Source organism: Meriones unguiculatus, assembly GCF_030254825.1.
Source record: "Meriones unguiculatus strain TT.TT164.6M chromosome 13 unlocalized genomic scaffold, Bangor_MerUng_6.1 Chr13_unordered_Scaffold_39, whole genome shotgun sequence".
In the NCBI taxonomy this organism is placed as follows: Eukaryota; Metazoa; Chordata; class Mammalia; order Rodentia; family Muridae; genus Meriones; species Meriones unguiculatus.
Genome location: NW_026843648.1, coordinates 340,313 through 361,035, shown reverse-complemented (window position 1 = coordinate 361,035; position 20,723 = coordinate 340,313). Strand labels below are relative to the sequence as shown.

At 37.5% G+C, this 20,723-nt stretch overlaps 1 protein-coding gene across 1 annotated transcript; it reads left to right on the top strand.

Annotated features, from left to right (window-relative positions):
- Positions 1-5,060: 5,060 nt before the first annotated feature.
- On the top strand, positions 5,061-7,835 carry LOC132651028 (zinc finger protein 431-like; the record flags this gene model as incomplete). The annotated part of the gene is made up of 3 exons (XM_060376342.1): positions 5,061-5,181; positions 5,349-5,409; positions 6,992-7,835. Coding segments are annotated over 3 exons (1,026 nt in total), but the record flags the coding sequence as incomplete, so codon positions are not given.
- Positions 7,836-20,723: the final 12,888 nt, after the last annotated feature.

The window sequence follows — 20,723 nt, the reverse complement described above, 5'->3', positions numbered from 1 at the left end:
CTGTTCAGGATGTTTCCCAAATTTTATTCTCAGCCCATTTTTTCTTTTGTATACAGAAGGGCTAATAATCTTTTTAATCAATTGTGTTCCAAGACACTTTGTGGGAAGTGTATATCAACTGTAAGAATTCTCTGGAGGAATTTCTTGGGTCACTTATGTATACTATTAAATCCTCTGTGAATAGTGATACTTTGAATTCTTCCTTTCCAAGTATTTTAACAGGAAGGTGTGTTGGATTTTGTCAAAGGCTTTTTCTCCTGTAATGAACTGATCATGTGATTTTATTCTTTCAATTTGTTTATATGGTGGAATACATTGATGAATTTTCATAGGCAGAACCATTGCTGTATCCCTGAGATGAAACCTGTTCATCGCGTATATCTTTGATATATTGTATTTGGTTTGTGGTTTTTTTTTTTGATATATCTGTGTCAATGTTTGTAACCAAGATTGGTCTGAAATTCTTGTCCTTTGTTGAGTCCTTGTGTGGTTTGGATATCAGGGTGACTTTGCCATCAGAATGAGTTTGGTAATGTTCCTTCTGTTTGTATTTTGTGAAAATTTTTGATGAGTATTGGTATTAACTCTTCTTTGAAAATCGGGTATGATTCTGTGCTAAAATCATCCTGCCCAGTGCCTGTGTGTGTGTGTGTGTTTGTTTGGCAGACTTTTAATGACTGTTCCCATTTTCTAAGGTGTTATTGTCACTGTTGTTTTATTTTATTAATTTTATTGTTTTTGTTTTTGAAGAATAAGTTTCTCTCTGTTGTCTTATGTGTCCTGTAAGTAGGTATGTAAATCAAGCAGGCCTTAGACTTAGAGATCCACCTGAATCTGGATCTAGAGTGCTAGGGTTATATGTGGGCCCACATTCCTGTCTTTGTAGTGTTGTTTTGTTTTGTTTATATATTATTGCCTGATGGGCCTGAAATTTGTTATTTGTACATATCAAAACTATTCTGAATTAATTTTTACCCACATCTTGAATTTGAGATTTTGCAGAGCATATTATATTTCTCATTTGGCAACTTCAGGCTCCTTATCCCATGCTGCTTGGGCTTCTCATCTAGGGCCACTCCCATAAACTCCCAGAAGCCTCCCATGACCCAGAAACTCACCCACCCTGATTTCTATTTTCTCTCCTTGTTCCCTCCTCATTCTACTCTCCCCATACCTGATACCCATCCCCATTACCCTATCCATTCCCTCTTCCACCCTATTCCTTCCCTCCATTTAATTCAGATACTTATCTTATTTTGTCTTCAGAGTGAGTTTCCTACATCCTCCCTTTCTGCTCCTTGACTCACTGGGTCTGTGGATTGTTTCATGAGTATCCTGTACTTTATGATTAATTTCCACTTATAAGTGAGTAGGTACCATGTGGGTCTTTCTGGGTCTGGATTATCTCACTCAGAAAAATCTTTCCTAGTTCCATCCATTCTCTTGCTGATCGCATGAAGTCTTTGTTATTAATAGCTAATTGGTATTCCATTGTGTAACTGTATCACATTTTCTTTGTCCATTCTTCAGGAGAAGGATGTCTAGGTTGTTTCCAGTTTCTCTTTATTACAAATAAATCTGCTGTGAACATAGTTGAGCAAGTGTCCTTGTGGTATGGTACAGCATCTTTTGAATATGTTCCCCTCAGTAGTATAGCTTTTGAGGTATATAGGTATTGATATAGGTCTATTCTAAATTTTTTGAGAAACATCTAGATGGATTTCGTAAGTGTTTGTTCAAGTTTTCATTCTGGACAGCACTGGGAGTGTGTTCTCCTTACTCCACATTCCTCACCACCATGTGCTGTCACTTGATTTTCATGATCTGAGCCATTCTGACAAGTGTAAAATTAACATGAAGAATCCTTTGATTTGCATTTCCTTGATGATTACGGACACTGAACATTTCTTTAAATGCTTCTCAGCCATTAGCACTTCCAATGTGAGAGTTCTCTGTTTAGCTCTATATACCATTGTTTAATTGGGTTATTTGGTTTCATGGTGTCTAATTTGTTCATTTCTTTAACGGTATTATCCTTCAGGCAAATGTAGGATTGGTGAAAGTCCATTCCCAGTCTGTGTGCTGCTATTTGTCCTATTGATAGGGTTATTTGCCTTCCAGATACTTTTCACTTTCATGTGTCTCTTTTGTTAATTGTCAATCTTAGTGTCTGAGCTGTTGGTGTACTATTCACACAGGTGTCTCTGTACCAATGCTATACCAAGGCTATTCCCCATTCTCTCTTCTATTTTATTTAGTATATCCAGATTTATGTTACAGTCTTTGATCCAGTTGTACTTGATCAGGGTGATATACATGGCTGTATTTGCATTTTTCGCCATGCAGACATCAAGTTAGAGAAACACCAATTGTTGAAGATGCTTTCTTTTTGCAATTGTATCTTTTTGGCTTCATTGACAAATGTCAAATTCCTGTAGGAACGTGTGTTTACTTGTTGGTCTTTAATTTGATTCCATTGATCAACCTGTCAGTTTCTATGCCAATACCATACAATTTTTATTACCCTTGCTCTGTAGTATAGCTTGAAATTATGGATGTTCATATCCTCAGCAGTTCTTTTATAGTACGACGTAATTGTTTCAGCTATATTGGATTTCTTTTTTCCTATGAATTTAGTGGTTGCTCTTTCAAAGTCCATTAATAATTTTCTTATTTTGTTAGAAATTGCTTTGAGTCTGTAGATTGCATTTGGTAAGATGGCCATTTTTTACAATGTTAACTGTATGATCTATGAGTTTGGGAGATCTTACCATCTTCTTATATCATCTTCAATTTCTTTCTTCAGGGATTTGAAATTCTAGTAATACAGGCCTTCACTTGCTTGGTTGGAGATATACCAAAATATTTTATATTGTTTGTGGCAATTGTTCAGGGTGTTGTTTTCCTAATTTCATTTATATATATTTTCATTTATATACATAGAATGATGTTGGCAATGTTCCTTCTATTTCTATTTTGTGGAATAGTTTCATGTTAATAATAGTTATAGAGCTATTAATATTAATATTAATAGAACTATAATAATAATAGTTCTGTTGACTATTAATATTAATAGTTAATAGAAGGCGATGTTCCTTCTATTTCTATTTTGTGGAATAGTTTAAGGAGTATTTGAATTTTCTTTGAATGTCTAGTAGAATTCTGTGCCAAAACCCTCTGGTTCAGAGGTTTTTATTTTGTTTGGGAGATTTTTAATGACTGCTTCTTTTTCCTTGTTTTTGTTGTTGTTGTTTTATTTTGTTTTATGGTGTTTGTTTTTGAAGTCAAAGTTCCCTTTTATAGTCCTGTCTGTCCTGTAAGTAGGTATATAGACCAGGCAGGCCTCAACTTAGAGATCCACTTTAAAGTGTCAATAGAGTGCTGGTATTAGGTGTGGGCCCATATACCTGGCCTTTTTGTTTCATTATTATATTATTACATGATACACCTGGAGTGTAGGTATTGTACATGTCAAACATGCTCTTGTATTGATCTTCATTATGATATTAATACTGCTTGAACCTTGTGAATCATATAATTGTAGTAGTTTTATGCTTGTTTTAAAATTTTTGAAAGAATATGACTATTTTGCATATTTATGTGAATAATATCTCATGTGTGCCTGGTCCTCAATGATGACCTCAGAATTCTTGAACTTGGAATAGTGGATAGATAGACCTTTAAGAGGTCCTTAGGGAATGGCGAGTGAAGTTCCACGAACTCCTACACTCCTTGAAAGGTCCTGATCCAGTGCACATAGTGTTTATCTATTAGTGACTCCTAGCACACTAGTGAATTCTCAAAGCGATCCAAGGCTAGGGCAATGCTGCTTCACCTGTCTTCATGGAAATCTCCTAAGTTGTGGAATGGCCAGGCCCCACAATTCCCACATTTCCTTAAAGTTGTACCATCCTGATTGATGGTTACTGGTACTTGAGAGTGGCATGGAATGTTCTGATTGAGCTTTCAGTCATTTAAAGACTGTTACACTGGATAATAAAGTCAGATCTGCACCTTTGAGTCTTGTCTGTGAAGTTTGATTGCCAGGTTTTTGTGTTGACTCTGTCAATGTTAACCCACCTACACCATGATTCCTGATCCACACCTATGTAAGTACTGGCAATCAGGCCCAAATATTTGCAAGACCAACAAGACCTCTTCACTGCTGAGCCATCTCTAATGCTATATGTTGCCTATTTTATTTATTTATTTGTTTGTTTGTTTATTTACTTCTAATAAATGATTTAATTTTTGTGCATTGATGTGAGGATGTCAGATTGATTGGAGTTACAGACTGCTATGAGCTTTCGTGTGGGTGCTGGGAATAGAAGCAGGGTCCTCTGGAAGAACAGATGGTGTGCTTATCCTCTGAGCCATACCTCCAGCCTCTGATGTTGCATATTTATGATAAACATTTACAGTGTAATATTTTCATCTGTCCCTTTATAATTGTTCAAACATACATTTTGTTTTAGCAAGGTAGAATTAATATTGCCTTTAAAATGAGGCACTTCAAGTTTCTAGACATGTATAGAGAACAGGAGAAACTTGAGAAAGATCTCTCAGTTCTTTCTCTGTTTTGTTTGATTAATTAAGGTTTGCAGAATATTCAGGTTTTATTTTAGACCCCTGACAGTCCTGGCATTTATTGCATAGACCAGGCTATCATCCAGCTCTGTGTGATACACCTGCATTTGTCTCCTGAGCGCTTTTCGAATAAAAGGCTTGCTCATTGTTTTTATAGTTAGGAATTGGTCAGACTGTTTCTCTAATGTAGAATCTGTACTTTGATGTTTAATCTCTCTCTCTCTTTAAGTCTGTTAATAGGCATTTCTCTTACAAGGCTATATCCTACTGAAAGGATGCAGAAATTTGAGAGGTGAACCTCACTATTCAGTTTCCTCCTAAAAGGAGTCAGTTATTACATTAGAATTTGTGTGTCAGAAAATGAGTAAAAGAAACACCAAAATTCTGGGAAAATATTTTAAATGACGTATACATTTCCAGTATTCTAAATATAATGTTTCTGTTGTACATGTGTATGTATATTTTAGAATGCATTGACCTACAATGATGTGCATGTGAACTTTACTCAAGAAGAATGGGCTTTGCTGGATACTTCCCAAAGGAATCTTTATAAAGATGTGATGCTGGAGACCTACAGGAACCTCACTGCTATAGGTAGGACAGTTAATTTTCTTTACTTTTTAAGATATGGGGAAACTCTTTATTCATTATTGATTTCAATTGAGGATGAGGAAGAATGAGGTGAATGGTTTTTTGACTGACGATAGATCATGACCTTTTTTTTTCAATAAAACAATATATGTTGTGGTATTGTATTTTAGGCTACAGTTGGGAAGATGATAATATTGAAGAGCATTGTCAAAGTTCTAGAAGATATACGAGGTAATTTTCATATGTAAGGTGTTAGGAATATATTTTGAGAAAATTTTAATATTTCTTGGAAGATTGAAAGAAATGGGCCAGTGTACATGAACTGCTTTAAGTGTATTTACTGATGACAACTAACTTGTTACCAAACCATGTACTATCTTCTACTTCGGTATTTGAAGTGTGTTTACAAGGCACTCCTCTAGGAAAGAATGCAAGGAAACCATACCTTACTCAAGATCACCATTTAAATCTTAGCCTCATTAGAGCTTTGTGGTAGAAATACAATTTGTATTCTAATGTGAAACTCAGGTATTCACATTAAATAGGTGATGGAAGTATGTCCAAAGTATTATACTAATCAAGTACTCCATGTTAACACTGGAGGAACTCATATACTTGTAGTAATGTTGCTAAGTTTGGTGAGTAGGGCAGTGTTTTAGAGTCAATAATTTTGTTGTAGAAAAACCATCCATATAGCACATGTGAATGACGAACAAAAATCAAATGGGTGAATTCACCATGAAACCATGTAATTTATTCATCTTCTTTTAATGGGTATATCATAAGTCACAATGAATACAAGCATATTATCATTAGGAATATTGAAAGGAGCAAAGCAAATCCCAGAAAAACTAAATGATATAGTAGTCCCCATTTTGAGTAGATTTTTGAAATGTGATACCTGTTATTATTTATATGGGTTATTCAGACTGGCCAGCAGTACCAATAATGATGCAGAGGCATTTTAATATTTTAAAGCTTAAGCAAATGAATTGAGCAAATTCCAAGCCCTTTTTCCCTTAACCCAAATAAAACTAGCCCAGTGTCCCACTGCATGGCCAGGTCTACCTATTTGTCCATGTTCATGTCTAGCTGTTACCCTCAAAGTCCTGTTGGTGAATCTTTTGTAATGTGCTTTCTTCTTCCAGCTACCCTCACTCATTTAGATGTTCTGCCCTCCATTGTACCATGCTATCAGTTGTCAGATCTTAATTATTTCCAAAGATAAGGAAGGAAGGAAAAATATTTACAAAATATAGTACAGGTGATGGGCCATAGAAAGAACAATACCAATATTTGGTCAGCACTTATCTCTCTGCTGGCTCAGCAATCAACATTCACATATGGCTGACACACTTTCACACAGTATACCCCAACATCAATTTATTGGTTATTCATCATCTTTACGAGTACTCAAAAACTCACAATGTAGAAAATATAACTTTTAGGAATGTGGAAATTATTTTGTTTGTCCAAGTTATATTCACAAATTTAGCACTGTATTAAATTAGTCTAGTCAGTGTATAAAAGCTCTGTGGTCTTGCAGTTTTCCTCAAATATGTGGAAAAATCATATAGAATAGAAATAGAGTACAAATATGAGCCAGGTAACAAATATTTTTACCATCACTGGAATGTTGAAATGTACAAAACAACCCCTAGCAAAAAACATGAATGTAAAATTAGTGATGAAAACTCAATATGTAATTCCTCTTTAACTTTACACCAAATTGTAAAATTAAATGACATGGACAAAATGATTCATTAGTGTAATGGTGCAGTAAAGCTTTCATATGTGCCAATTATCTTTGCAGGTGTAAAAAGAATCATTCTGGAGAGAACCCCTCTGAAGATATTCAATATAGTGAAGTCTTTGTACATCACAGTAGTCCTCCCATATATAAAAGAAAGCATACTAGTGAGGATCGCTATGAATGTATCCAATATGGTAAAACCTTTGCCTGTAACAGTCATCTCCTAATACATGAACGAATTCACACTGGAGAGAAACCTTATGAATGTAACGAATGTGGTAAAGCCTTTGCACAGAATAGTCATCTCCTCCTACACAAAAGAACTCACATTGGAGAGAAACCTTATGAATGTAACCAATGTGGTAAAGCCTTTGCACAGAACAGTCATCTCTTACAACATAAAAGAATTCACACTGGAGAGAAACCTTATGAATGTAACCAATGTGGTAAAGCCTTTGCATGTAACAGTAATCTCCTAATACATAAAAGAACTCACACTGGAGAGAAACCGTATGAATGTAACCAATGTGGTAAAGCCTTTAAACATAGCAGTCATCTCCTAATACATAAAAGAATTCACACTGGAGAGAAACCTTATGAATGCAACCAATGTGGTAAAGCCTTTGCACAGAACAGTCATCTCGTACTACATAATAGAACTCACACTGGAGAGAAACCTTATGAATGTAACCAATGTGGTAAAGCCTTTGCACGTAAGGGTAGTCTCCTAACACATAAAAGAACACACACTGGAGAAAAACCTTATGACTGTAACCAATGTGGTAAAGCCTTTACACGTAACAGTCATCTCCTAATACATAAAAGAACTCACACTGGTGAGAAACCATATGAATGTAAGCAGTGTGGTAAAGCGTTTGTATGTAACAGTAATCTCATAATACACAAAAGAACTCACTGGAGAGAAACGTTATGAATGTAACTAATGTGGTAAAGCCTTTTGACGAAACAATCATCTGGTAGTACATAAATGAAAACACACTGGAGAGAAATCTTATGAATATATCCAATATGATAAAGTCTACTGCATTTCAGACTAGTCTCTGAAGACAGAAAAAAAAAAACACCCTGGAGAAAAACCTTATGAATGTAATCAGTGTGCCATCACCTTTGTAAAACACAGTCATCTCCTAATACATAAAAATGCATGTTTCAGAAAAGCTTTATGCATATAACCAATATCATAAAAGCTTTTCATATAAGAGTAATCTAGTACTAGAACACATACTGGTGTGAAATTGGATGAATGTAACCAATGTGTCAAAGCCTTTGCAATGCCATAATAATCACCAAGTGCATAGAAGAATACACACTGGAGAGAAACTTTGTGAATGTAACCAATGTGATAAAGCCTTTTTATACAGTAATAATCTCCTATGATTTAAAGAACACATACTGGAGAGAAACTTTATGAATGTAACCAAGGTGGTAAAACTTACTCTTCACAATCATCTTCAAACTCATGAAAGAATTCATATTGGACAGAAAAACTATGAGTGTATTTAAAATGTTGAAGCTATTCCACGTTTGTATAACCTTCATCATCATGAAAGAACTCGTACTGGAGAGAAACTTCATGAATGTTTCAAAATGTGAGGCCTTTGCACATGTCTGTATTCATCATCATAAAAGTTTCATACTGGAGAGAAATTCTGAGTATATTAGCAACATGGTAATGCCTTTGTGTTCTTCAGTCCACGGAATCCAATACAACTCAAAAATATGGTCAATGCAAATGACAAAAATGTATTGTCACCCAGTCACTACTGGTTGGTTAGGGCTACATAACATTCATGGGAATTGAAGTGTGATACCTACCCACCCACTGAGCCAGAAAGTTACAGAGTTTCTGAGCTTGAAAATCATAAACATCTGTGCCCTTTTACAACTAAATTGGCATTTCCATCAGTCATGGTTTAGGGATATGGGATTTGTTTATGTCATTGAGGAATTCACCTGATGCAAAAATATAGGTTTTACAGTCCAAACAGTCATATCCACTTGTTCTTTTGTGTTTTAGAAAAGGCATTATGTTTTAGGGAAGGGAATCTGTGGTTTGGGACAGTCACTATGTTAGGGGAAGAGAATATGGAACAGTCATGTTTTGGGAAACAAAAGATGAATCATGAAAGCTCGTCAGCTATTGGGAAGTCTGCAGCTTTCTTAGGAACAATGAACTTAAATTTAGGTTCACACTATATTTCATTGGACACTGTTATTTAAAAAGCAATACATAGCAGAAATTTTTTAGCATGTTCCCACCTACAAGTTACTTTTGCATGTTTTGCATGTCAAAGTCAGCTTCAAGTCTATAAAAGAGCATATAGTAGAGAGAAACCTTACACATGTAATCAATGTGATAAAGCCTTTTCTTAATGTAATTATCTTCACATATTTAGAAGAACACATACTTCAGTGAGACCCTATGAATACGCAATGTGGTAAATCCTTTTCATGGATTTGTCTTTGAAGTCATGAGAAAAAGTCATTCTGCAAAGAAACCCCATGAATGTAGTCAGTACAGTAAAGCTTTGCGCTTCATATTACCATTATAGAAGAGTAAAGGCTTTAGTGAGCAATCTATTAAAGCCTTTGCATATCACAGTAGTCTTTGAAAACCTGAAAGAACTCATTCTCAAGAAAATCTAATAGGATAAAAGATTTGTTAAAGTCTTCAACCAACTTGCATTCAGTTGGGAGGAAAATTGTAACAAGTGTCAACAATGTATTCATGCATTATGACATCCATCCTAATTTTGTTTCCAACTAAAAGCTGATATGGGCAAAAGGCTTTTAAGAATTTAAACCATAAGGTAACCCTTTTAGATTTAAAATTCTCTTCAATTACCTGAAGTAAATCATCCAGTTGTAAAATTTAGGTCCGTGTATTAATGCCTTTTCTGTGATAAAACACAGTGTCAAAGGCAACTTCCAAATGTGTTTAATTTGCCTTAAGTTTCCAGAAGTATATGGGATCACAATGAAATGGGCATCAGAATTGTTCACACATGGCAGCTAAAGTAGGAAGCTTGGAGTTCATATCAGCGTGAAGCAGAGAGTGGGAACTACAGATGGTATGCAATTGAATACTATCATGAGGTTCCCAAGTAAGATACTTCCTCCAAGAGTGCTGCATTTCCTAAATATTCACAAATGATACCATCAACATAGGATTCATTCATGTTTGATTTCTGTTACATGAAGTAATTTTTGATGAAGAAAAATTCTGTAGATAAGACTGTAGTTGCCTCAACCCCTGAGTTACAGGAATGCATGCTTACACAAGTAAAACATTCTTGAGTAAACATATATTTGATTAAGAATTTGTTTTAATTTCCATTATGTAATCTCAGTGTGTCTTTGTGTGTTTATATGCCTGTCCATTCTGGTTTCCATGAAGACCTGACCCTTTGATCTTCTTGTACCAAGAATTACATGAAGTTGTCAAAAACTTGACCTAGGTCCTGGGAATGAACGTGTCTTAACTTCACAGCCATGTCTCTAGTACTGTAACTATGTTAAATCTTTATATATCATCTTGATGTCAAGAAGTAGAAAAGAATTCCTAGAAGAGAGCAAACCTATTTGTATATAAGATGTGATGACTTTGGACATAATAAATATACTCTATTTCAAGAAAAGAAACTCCTTTAAATGTTTTTCTCATAGTCTTGGAGAAAGTAAATGATTTACAATATTCACTTAAATGTAATGGAGGATATCACCAGCTGTGGTTGTGGTCATTATTTTGAAACATTAGAGTAGTTATTGAAGTTTTCTGTATGTGCAGCAAATCTATTCACAGAAGTTTACTAGGTTGTTCTGATATTCTTTCTGTGGTGGCTTTCATGTTCTAATGCATTTCCACTTGGTGAAAGCTATTTTTCTGCTGCAATGTATAGAATGGGATTTCCATCATCTATGTGGTCCATTGCTTATTTATATCAGGCAGTCTGTGATCATAGTTTTCAAGGAAGGGTCTCTGAGAAAGCATAGTTCTTTTTTTATGTTTTTACAAATTCCATTAAGATGTTTGTTTTCAGTCTTGCTTTGTTGTCAGTAATTAGTTAATATTAAAATGCTCAAAAATAAGTGTTTATATATGTACATATTGTTTGAAGTTCCACGCTTCTTCATATTCCCATATTTACTCTATGTCAAATCATCTTGGAGAACTGCTTTCTAAGAGAATTATCTTGAGGTGTTAGATAATATAAAAGCAACGAGATTTCAAAAAAGCATGTTGTGTGTGTGTGTAATGTAAATATGGGATCTTAGGCCATGGCAGATATATGAAGGGTTTGTGACACTTTGTGGGGTTTGTCAGTGTTATATGATGTTCAAGGTTATGTTGCCAGTTTTACATACCATAGTCATTTCCCCACTGAGCTCATTGATACTCAAATAAACTTAGTTGAAACAGTACATCAGTATAATATTGTCTTCTATTCAGATTATAAACAAATTGTCATCTGATAATGGAGGAAAATGAGGTAATTTGAATACTAAATGCTATTAGCAAATGAAAATAATTTACTGTTTCATGTTTTGAAATGGGTTAGTTCATTCTTAGGAGTAAAGACTTGTTCATAACAATTTCTCAGAATTACAAGTGAATGTCAGAGAATTGTCTCAGTGGGTAAAGTTGGTTTTTGCTAACCTTGAAGATTTGAGCTCAACCTCTGGGTAGCGTATATCACTCCTACAATTTTTTTAACATTTGTAAAATTGGGCTTTTGTATATGCAAACCCACACACTAGCACATACATAAATATTTTTTCAACCTAAATAAAGGCCATTGTGGTCACTGGCCAAAAGACTCTTTGAGTTCCATGTTGAGAACTCACATATGGGATGCATATAATAAATAGCAACAAGTTTTCCTCTCACTGGCACATATACACCATAGCATAGGTATGTACACACAAACACACTCAAACAATTTTAAATGGATAATATTAACAAAGCAAAGAACCCACTTATGGATGACAGAAATGATTTTCAGGTGTAAATAATTGTAGCATTTGAAGATTTACTACTGTTCATTAAAAGAAAAATGGTTCCTTTGTACATCTTATTTTATCATTTCATTCCTTGGTTAAAGGATAGGTTATTTTAAAAACATATCTCCACTTGGCTCAGAAGTGCATCCCTGTCATCCTAGACCTGGGAGTCCATGGTAGGCTAATCCCTCAGAGATTGTGGTCAGCTTGGTCCACAGAGTGTGTTCTTTTGTTTGCTTGTTTGTTTTTCAGACAGAATTTCCTTGTGTAGCCTTGGCTGTCCTGCTCTCAATTTGTAGACTGGGTTGGCCACAAATTTGGGCCTCATCCTTTCTGAGTGCTATTATTCTAGGGGTGTGCCACCATGCCCAAATCCACAGATTAAATTTTAAAACATCCATTGTTATGTGGAAGTATTTTGTATCAAAATGATTCCAAAAATATACAGTATATTACAATTTCCCCTCAAGGATACTGTCCACAGTGCTGACAGATGTATTTTTGAATTGAAGTTTTCTGAATTGTTGCCTCTGTCCTTTGTATAAGTGGGAAATGTAGCATTAAAACATCAACCTGATAGATCAGAAATCATGATTACTAAAAGGCATTGCCTCCTGAGCAATCTACTTTAGTGGAGTCATTTACTTAATTTTCAGGTAAGAAATTGTGGTCCAAAATAAAAGTTCCAAAGGCATTTCTGGCCATCATTTTTTGAAATTAAATATATTTCAGCATGACTTTGAGCAAAGAGTGCCCTTAAAGCTCTGATTTTACATTGTGATTACATTCAGAATAGGATTTAATTTAGCATAGATATTATTTAGCATGGCTCAGAGTAGGTAAACCCACATTTGGCCATATCCGTATTCCCTAAGTGAAATCCCAGTGATTGCTTTCTGGAAGAAAACCATTGCTTTGAAAAGGGCTCACATGCTCTTTTTGCCTGCCCCAGCAAAAACCTCTTTCTCAGTTCTTCTACATTGCCTACTGTGATGGCTAGTCTCAGCAGTCAATTTGACCACATTTGGACCTAAGGCAAACAAAGAGTTGGGTACTGTGGGGAATTTTTCATACTCAGCTTTTGAAGTGGAAAAAAACCTTCTTAAATCTGAGTGTTTTAAGGTGATAACATTCACCTTTAATCTCATCCACAGCTATCTCTAGTCTGATTATATCATATCTATGTGAAGGACATTGAAAGTATTAGGTTTTTCTCTTTTTCTGTTTGCCTTACCTCTGACTACCATGTTCATTTTTTTTTCTCTCATTGGAGCCTATTCCTTGGAATTCTGTTATATACTGAAGACCATCTGAGATATTCAGCTCCCTGCACCGAATAACTATTTGCTTCTTCAACTTTCCATTGATAGTCAGCCATTGTTTGGACTAGTTGGACTACAGCTTGTGAGATATTCGAAGGAATAAACTTTTCTATATACATAGAGATTTATTCTATGAGTTCTGTTCATCTATGGAACCTTGAAGCATAGATATATATCTGTGTTTCTTTTTCCCTTCCTCACTGAGGAAGATGTCCTTGCTAACAACAATGCACTTCAGTGTTTATCATCACTTTTTTGCTCTTCTGTTAGGTTTGTGTCATGCCTACCAGTTAAAAAGTAGCTGCAGTTTACCTGAACACAACATAAAGACAAAAACTCAAATCCTTGTTTCCTAAACTCTCTTTCTGTAATTGTGGGACAGACTGATAACTCCACTTCAATTTGATTATACTAGTTATCCATCTTGATTCCAGTAAGAAGAAAAGGAAATATTTGTGGGTGTTGTGCCTTCCTGAGTTCAGTATCACTACACACAAAGGGGAGGAGCAGGCAGCTGAACAGAATAAGCTGAAGTGGTTAGTCCTCCATAGGCTGGATGGGAAGACAGACAGGGAGGCAGGAGGACAGACACAAATGCTGCTGAACGGTGAATCTCTGCATACCTGGAAAAGTTTTGTCTTTGGATAGGAAGCCAGAACCCAGGAGCCAATATGCTATGCACTTTCAGCACATTCTAACCGTAACAGAGGTGTTTATATCACTCAAGATGAAATGGCTAATAAGAACCTCCATGCACAACAGAATGCAGGTCCTTTTAGATGCAGCACTCTAGGTTCTGCTCTGTTTCTGAGCAAGTGTGAAAGTCCCAGTGTTCTGAGATTTGTGAGTGGACACTGCAAATTTTGAGGGAAGTTCAAGGAAGTTCCAAAGGTCCCAAATGGTGATTGGAAGGTCATTGTTCATAAATGGGAGGTGCAAGATGGTGAGTAGCACTAGGTGGAGTGATGGTCCTTCCTGGACTGGATGGGAAGACAGAAAGGAGAGCTATAAATTAATCCACTAAGTGTTACTGAATTACAAATCTTTGCATACCTAGAAAAGTTTTGTGCCTGTATAGGACACCTGAATCAGAAACCAATATGCTATGTACCTTCAGCACATTCTAACCCTAACAAAGGTGTTCATGTCACTCAAGTCAATCTGGCCAAACAGTGCCTGTCAGGCTAGGAGGCAGGTTCTTCAGGGAGTCATGATGGAGGTTTTGCTCTGTAACTTATAAGGCTTAAATAATTCCATGTGAGGTGCTCTGAGCACTGCTGCTAGGTGTTATAAGGGAAGTTCAAGCAAGTTCCAAAGTCCCAACTTGGTGAGTGGAGGGTCACTGCCCATAAATGGAAATAGCAGTCCACTGAGAAGATCTGGATGGAGTGATGGGTCCTGCCAGGTGGGATAGGTGGGAAGAAAGATGGAAGACAGGCACATGTGTTACTGAAATTCACAACTCTGCAGGTCTGGATAAGGCATGGGCCTGAATGGCTAACCTGGGACTGGGACTATTATGTTGTGTACCTTCATCAGGCACTTAACCAAAGGGAAGGGCTCATATCACTCAAGACACTCTGGCCAATCAGTGTCTCCAGAGAGACTTGCCTGTCAAGCTAGGAGGCAGGTTTCATTTACTGTGCATTAATTTTGAATTGATGATAACTCTTAATTAATTGTTGCTACTGCTTGATTAAAGGTGAGCTGCAGGGGTTCTCAGCTATGAGGTAGGAATATCTACACTGGACGTTGAATGTGTAATTGAATGTGAAAATGAATGTGCCTTTTAAGAGACTGGAAAATTATACAGAAATAGAAATTTCTCAGACTAGGGCCCTGTTTGCCCCTAGCTGGAAAGGCCTCAGCTGTCTGAGTCATTTGATCTCTGATTCCCAAGTAGAAGACCTACTCGCTGCTAATGTTCTGAGGTCCAGCTGGGTTGTCCAAGTTAATAAAAGACTCTGGCAAGGCCTAGTAATCAGGAACATCAGTAGAAGGTAGTGTGCAAGTTTTTTCCTAGATTCTCCCCTGATGTAGCTATTGGACGCTCTGAGGGAGGCTACAAACCATACCATGGTATGTGTGTGAAGTGTGTTCTTCCTAGGCCAGGATGAACAATTCTGTTGAACTATGTATAAGAGTCTATTTGGAATGAGATGGACCTGGGTCAGACTGTGGTTCTAATGGTCTATGGGGTGACATGGGCAGAAGCCCTTGTAATCTGACCCTTCTCATGTGAGGTTTCCCAGGAACAGGGAGGATCTTTAGCCCTGGCAGTGAAAAGGTATGTTTGTTATACTAGTACTGTTAGTGTGCACAAACAGTAATTGCTTCTGGTGTGCTATTGGATGACTAATTAGAAAACAGAAAGTCTTGTTCCTAGAAGTTCTGAACCTTGCCTTCTACATCCAATTTTATGTGACAAACTCTATACATAGTTTTGAAACTAGTAGACGTGACATGATTGGGATCATGTTTCAGCAATACTTGATTAGAATCTTTATTGGCTTTCCAGTACCACCAGCTTAAATGGCACAATGCAGGGAAATTCAATTTCAGGATACTAAAGCAATTTCTGAGATGCAGAGGTTTCTCAGGTGTGGATGCTGTTAGGTAGGTTGGATATGGCAGATTCCACATCCTGTGACACAGTCCCTGTGGGAGGAAGTAAATGTTAAATCATTTTTCATCCTTGTTATGTATATGGGCTTCAATAGGGCTGGATTTGCCTAAATGCACAATTGGGGATGAAGTGCTGCTGAGCCATAGCCCACCATTTGATAAACATCATTTCCCAGAGAGACCTCTTGAGTATGGGGCCTCTCTGTTTGGAAGAGAGATCAGCAGTAGTAGAAGGGTTAGAAATACTACAGTTAAGGTATCCCTTTCAGTTGTTTCTGTAGGAGTTGTGAAGTCTGCTTCATGTATTTTTTTGCACATAAAATGAAAACTTACAGGTCAAATTCACATTTTTTCTTTCCACAGTTCCCTTATATCTTTTGATTAGAACTTGAATATGTTTTTAGGCATGCATTTTTGGCTGTGTCTTACCATCCCCTCATTCTTTCAGAAGTACTGTACATATTCTTGATTGTTGTAGCTTTGTGCTAAGTACAGAAGTCACATTGTCCCAATTTGTGTACAATTTCTTTGTAATCCTATTGAGAATTCTTAGGGTTTTTTTTTTTACATGACACATAGCTTTGAGATCATCTTACCTCATATACATTTGTAGAAATTTTCTTTGGATTGCATTGAACTTATGCTGCAAATTGAATATAGCCAACAGTTTTTAATACATCATTTCAGTTGTGCTATTTACAGTAGTATAAAGGGGTGAAATACCATTTGTTTTTCAAAGGACACTAAGTGTGTAAATCTGAAAACTGATATGAAAGAATGTATGAAGCCATAAAAGGAGGAGAAGGCAGCAGCTCTTGAAGCCTCAGGTGGGGCTGCTCCTAACTGACTTATCCATTTGGAGCTAGTGAGTGAGCTCCAGAACCATCTCTGAATGAATAAACTAGTCATTCCCCTGATGCAGGGAGCTATACATGGTCTGGCATGGTGAGCCAGGGACCAAAGCCAGGTATCTGTCCACTCAGCATAAGTTCACAGTTTATTTGAGAAAAGTTGTTTTGTTTAGCTCAGAATTGAAGTCTGTGAACCCCTTGAGACAGGAGTCCATGGGACCCTCTCCTGCACACTACTGTAACTGTCATAATTCCATTTTGCCTCTGTAACTGTCACAAAGGGCATCTCCATCCCCTATGTAGGACCCATCCCAGATTATGCTAAGTTTAAGTGAAAACTCTAAACAAAAATTCACTAATATTTGAGCAGGAAAGCCCATCAATTCCTAAATTAACCCCCCCACACACACACATAAATTATCCCTGAGTTGGAGATCAGACCAATCTCTGAACAACAAAAAACAAAAACAAACAAACAAAAAAACAAAACAGGAAATCCTGAACTCCCCAAAGCTCAGAACTTGAAATCCTACCAATCCTCACTCTGAAAATCTCTGCCCTAGAAAGCTCTACCCCATAACAAATCTCCTATGAAGACTGTCTGCTCGCTTCTCTGCTGCCATCTCCAGGGAGAAGAGGCAGCCACTCCTGGATTTCTTCTTCCACTCGCTGGATCCTCCAATATAAATCCCTTTTTTGAGGTTTACTGGATGCTCTGACTCTTAGTGGAAAGAGCCAAGAAGCACAGCAGAGAAGAGGCAAAGGATTAGAGCTGAAGATCCTGATGTACTTCCTCAGTTCAGTTGGGGATACCCTTCCATGGAAGCTGTAGCACTTAATGCTGTAGAGACCTCCTCTCAGAGTTGTGTGGTTCTTGGGCTCTCATGTCTCAGGATTCCATTCTATGGGGACCCTGTCCCACCTCAGAGCTGTTTTTTCCTGTGTTCCCAAGTCCCAGGACAGCTTCCCATTTGAGCTGGCAGGCCAACAGATTAGTTTTTGTCTGGAGGAATGGTCCATTGGTGAGAGTTGCCTGTCAGGCTAGGAGGCAGTTCTTCAGCTAGTTATGCTGGAGGTTCTTCTCTGTAGCTGATCATGCTTGAATGATTCGGTGTGAGGTGCTCTGAGCACTGCTGCTAGGTTTTGTGAGGGAAACTCAAGCAAGTTCCAAATCCCAAAATGATGAGTGGAGGGTCACTGCCCATAAATGGGAAGAACAGGCTGCTGAGCAGAGCTAGCTGGAGTGGTGGGTCCCGCCTGAGGAAAGGTCGGAAGACAGATGGAAGACAGGCACAAGTGCTACTGAAATGCAAGTCTCTGCAGGTGTGGAAAAGGCACATCCCTGGGCTGGAAATCTGGGCCTGGTAGTATTATGCTGTGTCCCTCAGCAAAGTCTCCCCCTAATAGAGGTGCTCATGTCACTCAAGACTCACTGGCCAATCAGGGAGTCTAGTCTAAAGAGAAGGCGGGTCCTTCTGGGTGCCCTGCTCTAGGTTCTGCTCTGTTTCTGAGCAAGCTTGAACATCTGCCTGTGATGAGATGTGAGAGCTGCTGCTGAATGTTGTGAGGGAAGCTCACTCAAGCCCCAAATTCCCAAAATGGTGAGTGGAAGGTCATTGCCCACAAATGGGAGTAGCAGGCTGCTGAGCACAGCTCGATAGAGTGGTGGGTCCTGAAGCTGGATGGAAATACAGATTTGTACACTGTTGGAGGACAGTCACAAGGGCTACTGAAATACAAATGTGTGCAGATCTTGAAAAGGCATGGCCCTGAACAGGAAGCCTGGTACTGGTAGTGTTATGCTTTTTCCCCTTCTGCACACTCTAACCCTAAGTGAGGGGCTCATGTCACTCAAGACATACTGGCCAATCAGGGCCTGCCTGGATAAGAGGAGGTGTGTTCTTCCAGGTACCAAGGTACAGTTGTTACTATTTAGGCAGCTTGCTTCTGGGTTGCCTAGCATCTCTGATGTCATCATGTGTCATCTGCCAGGTAGCCACACCTGACAGGCATCGTTAAGTTTCTCCTCAAAAGGATCAACCTGCCACTTTGTCTCTCTCTTGCCCTCTTGTCTCTTATCATCTCCCTTTTCTCTGTTGGGGCGCACTACTCTCCTCTCCCTATTATGTCTTAATCTCTCCTTCTCACTCTCTCCATTTCCATCTAATAAACCTCTTTCATATAAAATCTGCTGTGTGCATCATCATTTCATTGGTCCTGACATCTGGGCTTTTTGTCAGGAAGGACTGTCCTGGTAGCACCCGGTCTAGTCATTAAAGGACCCCTTTAATCTCACCAAGAGGCCTGCAATATTTTTCCTGTTCTATCTATCCCTAACCACAATTTAAAGCCTACACTTTCTCTCAGCTGCCCTTACTGCACATGCCTGTACCTCTGCTCAAGGCTGCTCAGACTCAGCATCCTGTCAGATGCTCTGACCACCAAGCACCAGGGAGGAAGCTAACTCAGGATGCACCAAAACCAGTTTGAGAAAACTGCTCACACCATACGCTGAAACTGCCACTTCAGACGCAGACACAGCCTGCTTCTAAGCTATTGCTGTTAGGTAAGCAATTGCTGGGGACCCTGTGCACACAGAGATGGCTTTAAATTGCACTGCTGCCTCAGGCCCCATGGGAGAGATTTTAAATTTCCTGCTGAATGCCTGCCCTGAGAGGCTGTCTTGCAGAGGAGGGTTTTCAGTTGTGCAGACTTCCAATCAGCTGTGCCACATGCAGGCAGATTTTCAAACCAGGGCATTACAGCCTTCCCACCAGAAAGCACCTGGCCTCTCTGTGTTGCCACAGTTGCACACCACACATGCCAAGCTGCCATGTTGATTTTAAAATAGAGAAGCCACACCATGTACTTGCTCCACCCTCATTCCTGCAAAACTCCATACAGCACATTATAAACACTGGCTCTCAATATTTCTGACTTCAAAGGTACTACTTCCAAGCTTTTAAAAATCTTTTCTTCCTGATTTCTGTACAGTATGCTCTTAATATATAAATATATTTAAATGCTATAAATTCTTATGTACTTATTTTTATAATTTTCTCTGTGTTTACATACATAAGATTCCCTTAATCATAACTAACTCTGTTTATTTTATCTCCTTTTAGACTAGGACAACAACAAGCCTCATTTTAAATTGGTATCTATTAAAATTCAGTTATGTTTTACAATATATATGATTCAGCCCTGGTTCAAAATAACTTTTATAATGCTAAAATTGCAAAGTTAAAAAAGTCTTCAAATTAAGTTAATTTAAAATGTATGTCTAACTGCCTATGTCTTTATCAATTCCTAAATTAATAAATGCTGTGTCTCCTGCTATGAACTGCCTGTGATCCAGATTCACCATTAGGCTTTCTGGCTAACAGGTTTGCTATACTAAATTCAAATGTAAATTTAAAATCGTTTTATACTGTTCTACTCTATTGTTTGTTTTAAAACTCATAACTCAAGGGTTACTATGTACCATTAGTAATAATACTTTAATAATTGTTATAATAAATTAGGATCTATTAATTTTAGAGGCATTTATTTATGTTAAAACTTGATCATTGTGCTATATCTTCACTATCAAAAGGTTAAAATATGCTTGATCTTCTTTTCTTAAAAAATGGTATCATTATTAATGTGTTCTATAGCCTTAGACTTTTATAAGCTATAAACTTTTTATATATTATATACTAAATCATACAATAAAATTTCTGTGTTGTCACTTGAATGGACTATATTAATGACTTTTAAGGCTCCAACTTAACAGGAACAAAACCTAAAGTCCTAATATTTGATGGTTAACAAATGCTAGTTAATAGTCAGTCATCTCATAGCTGATCAAGTCCTCTAACAAATCCAGAAATATATTTATAGTCCTACAGATGCAAACATGGTCTCACTGCCTTCTTTAATAAACAGCTGAGAATGGTCCTTAGGTCACCATACAGGAGTTGGTAAAAGTAT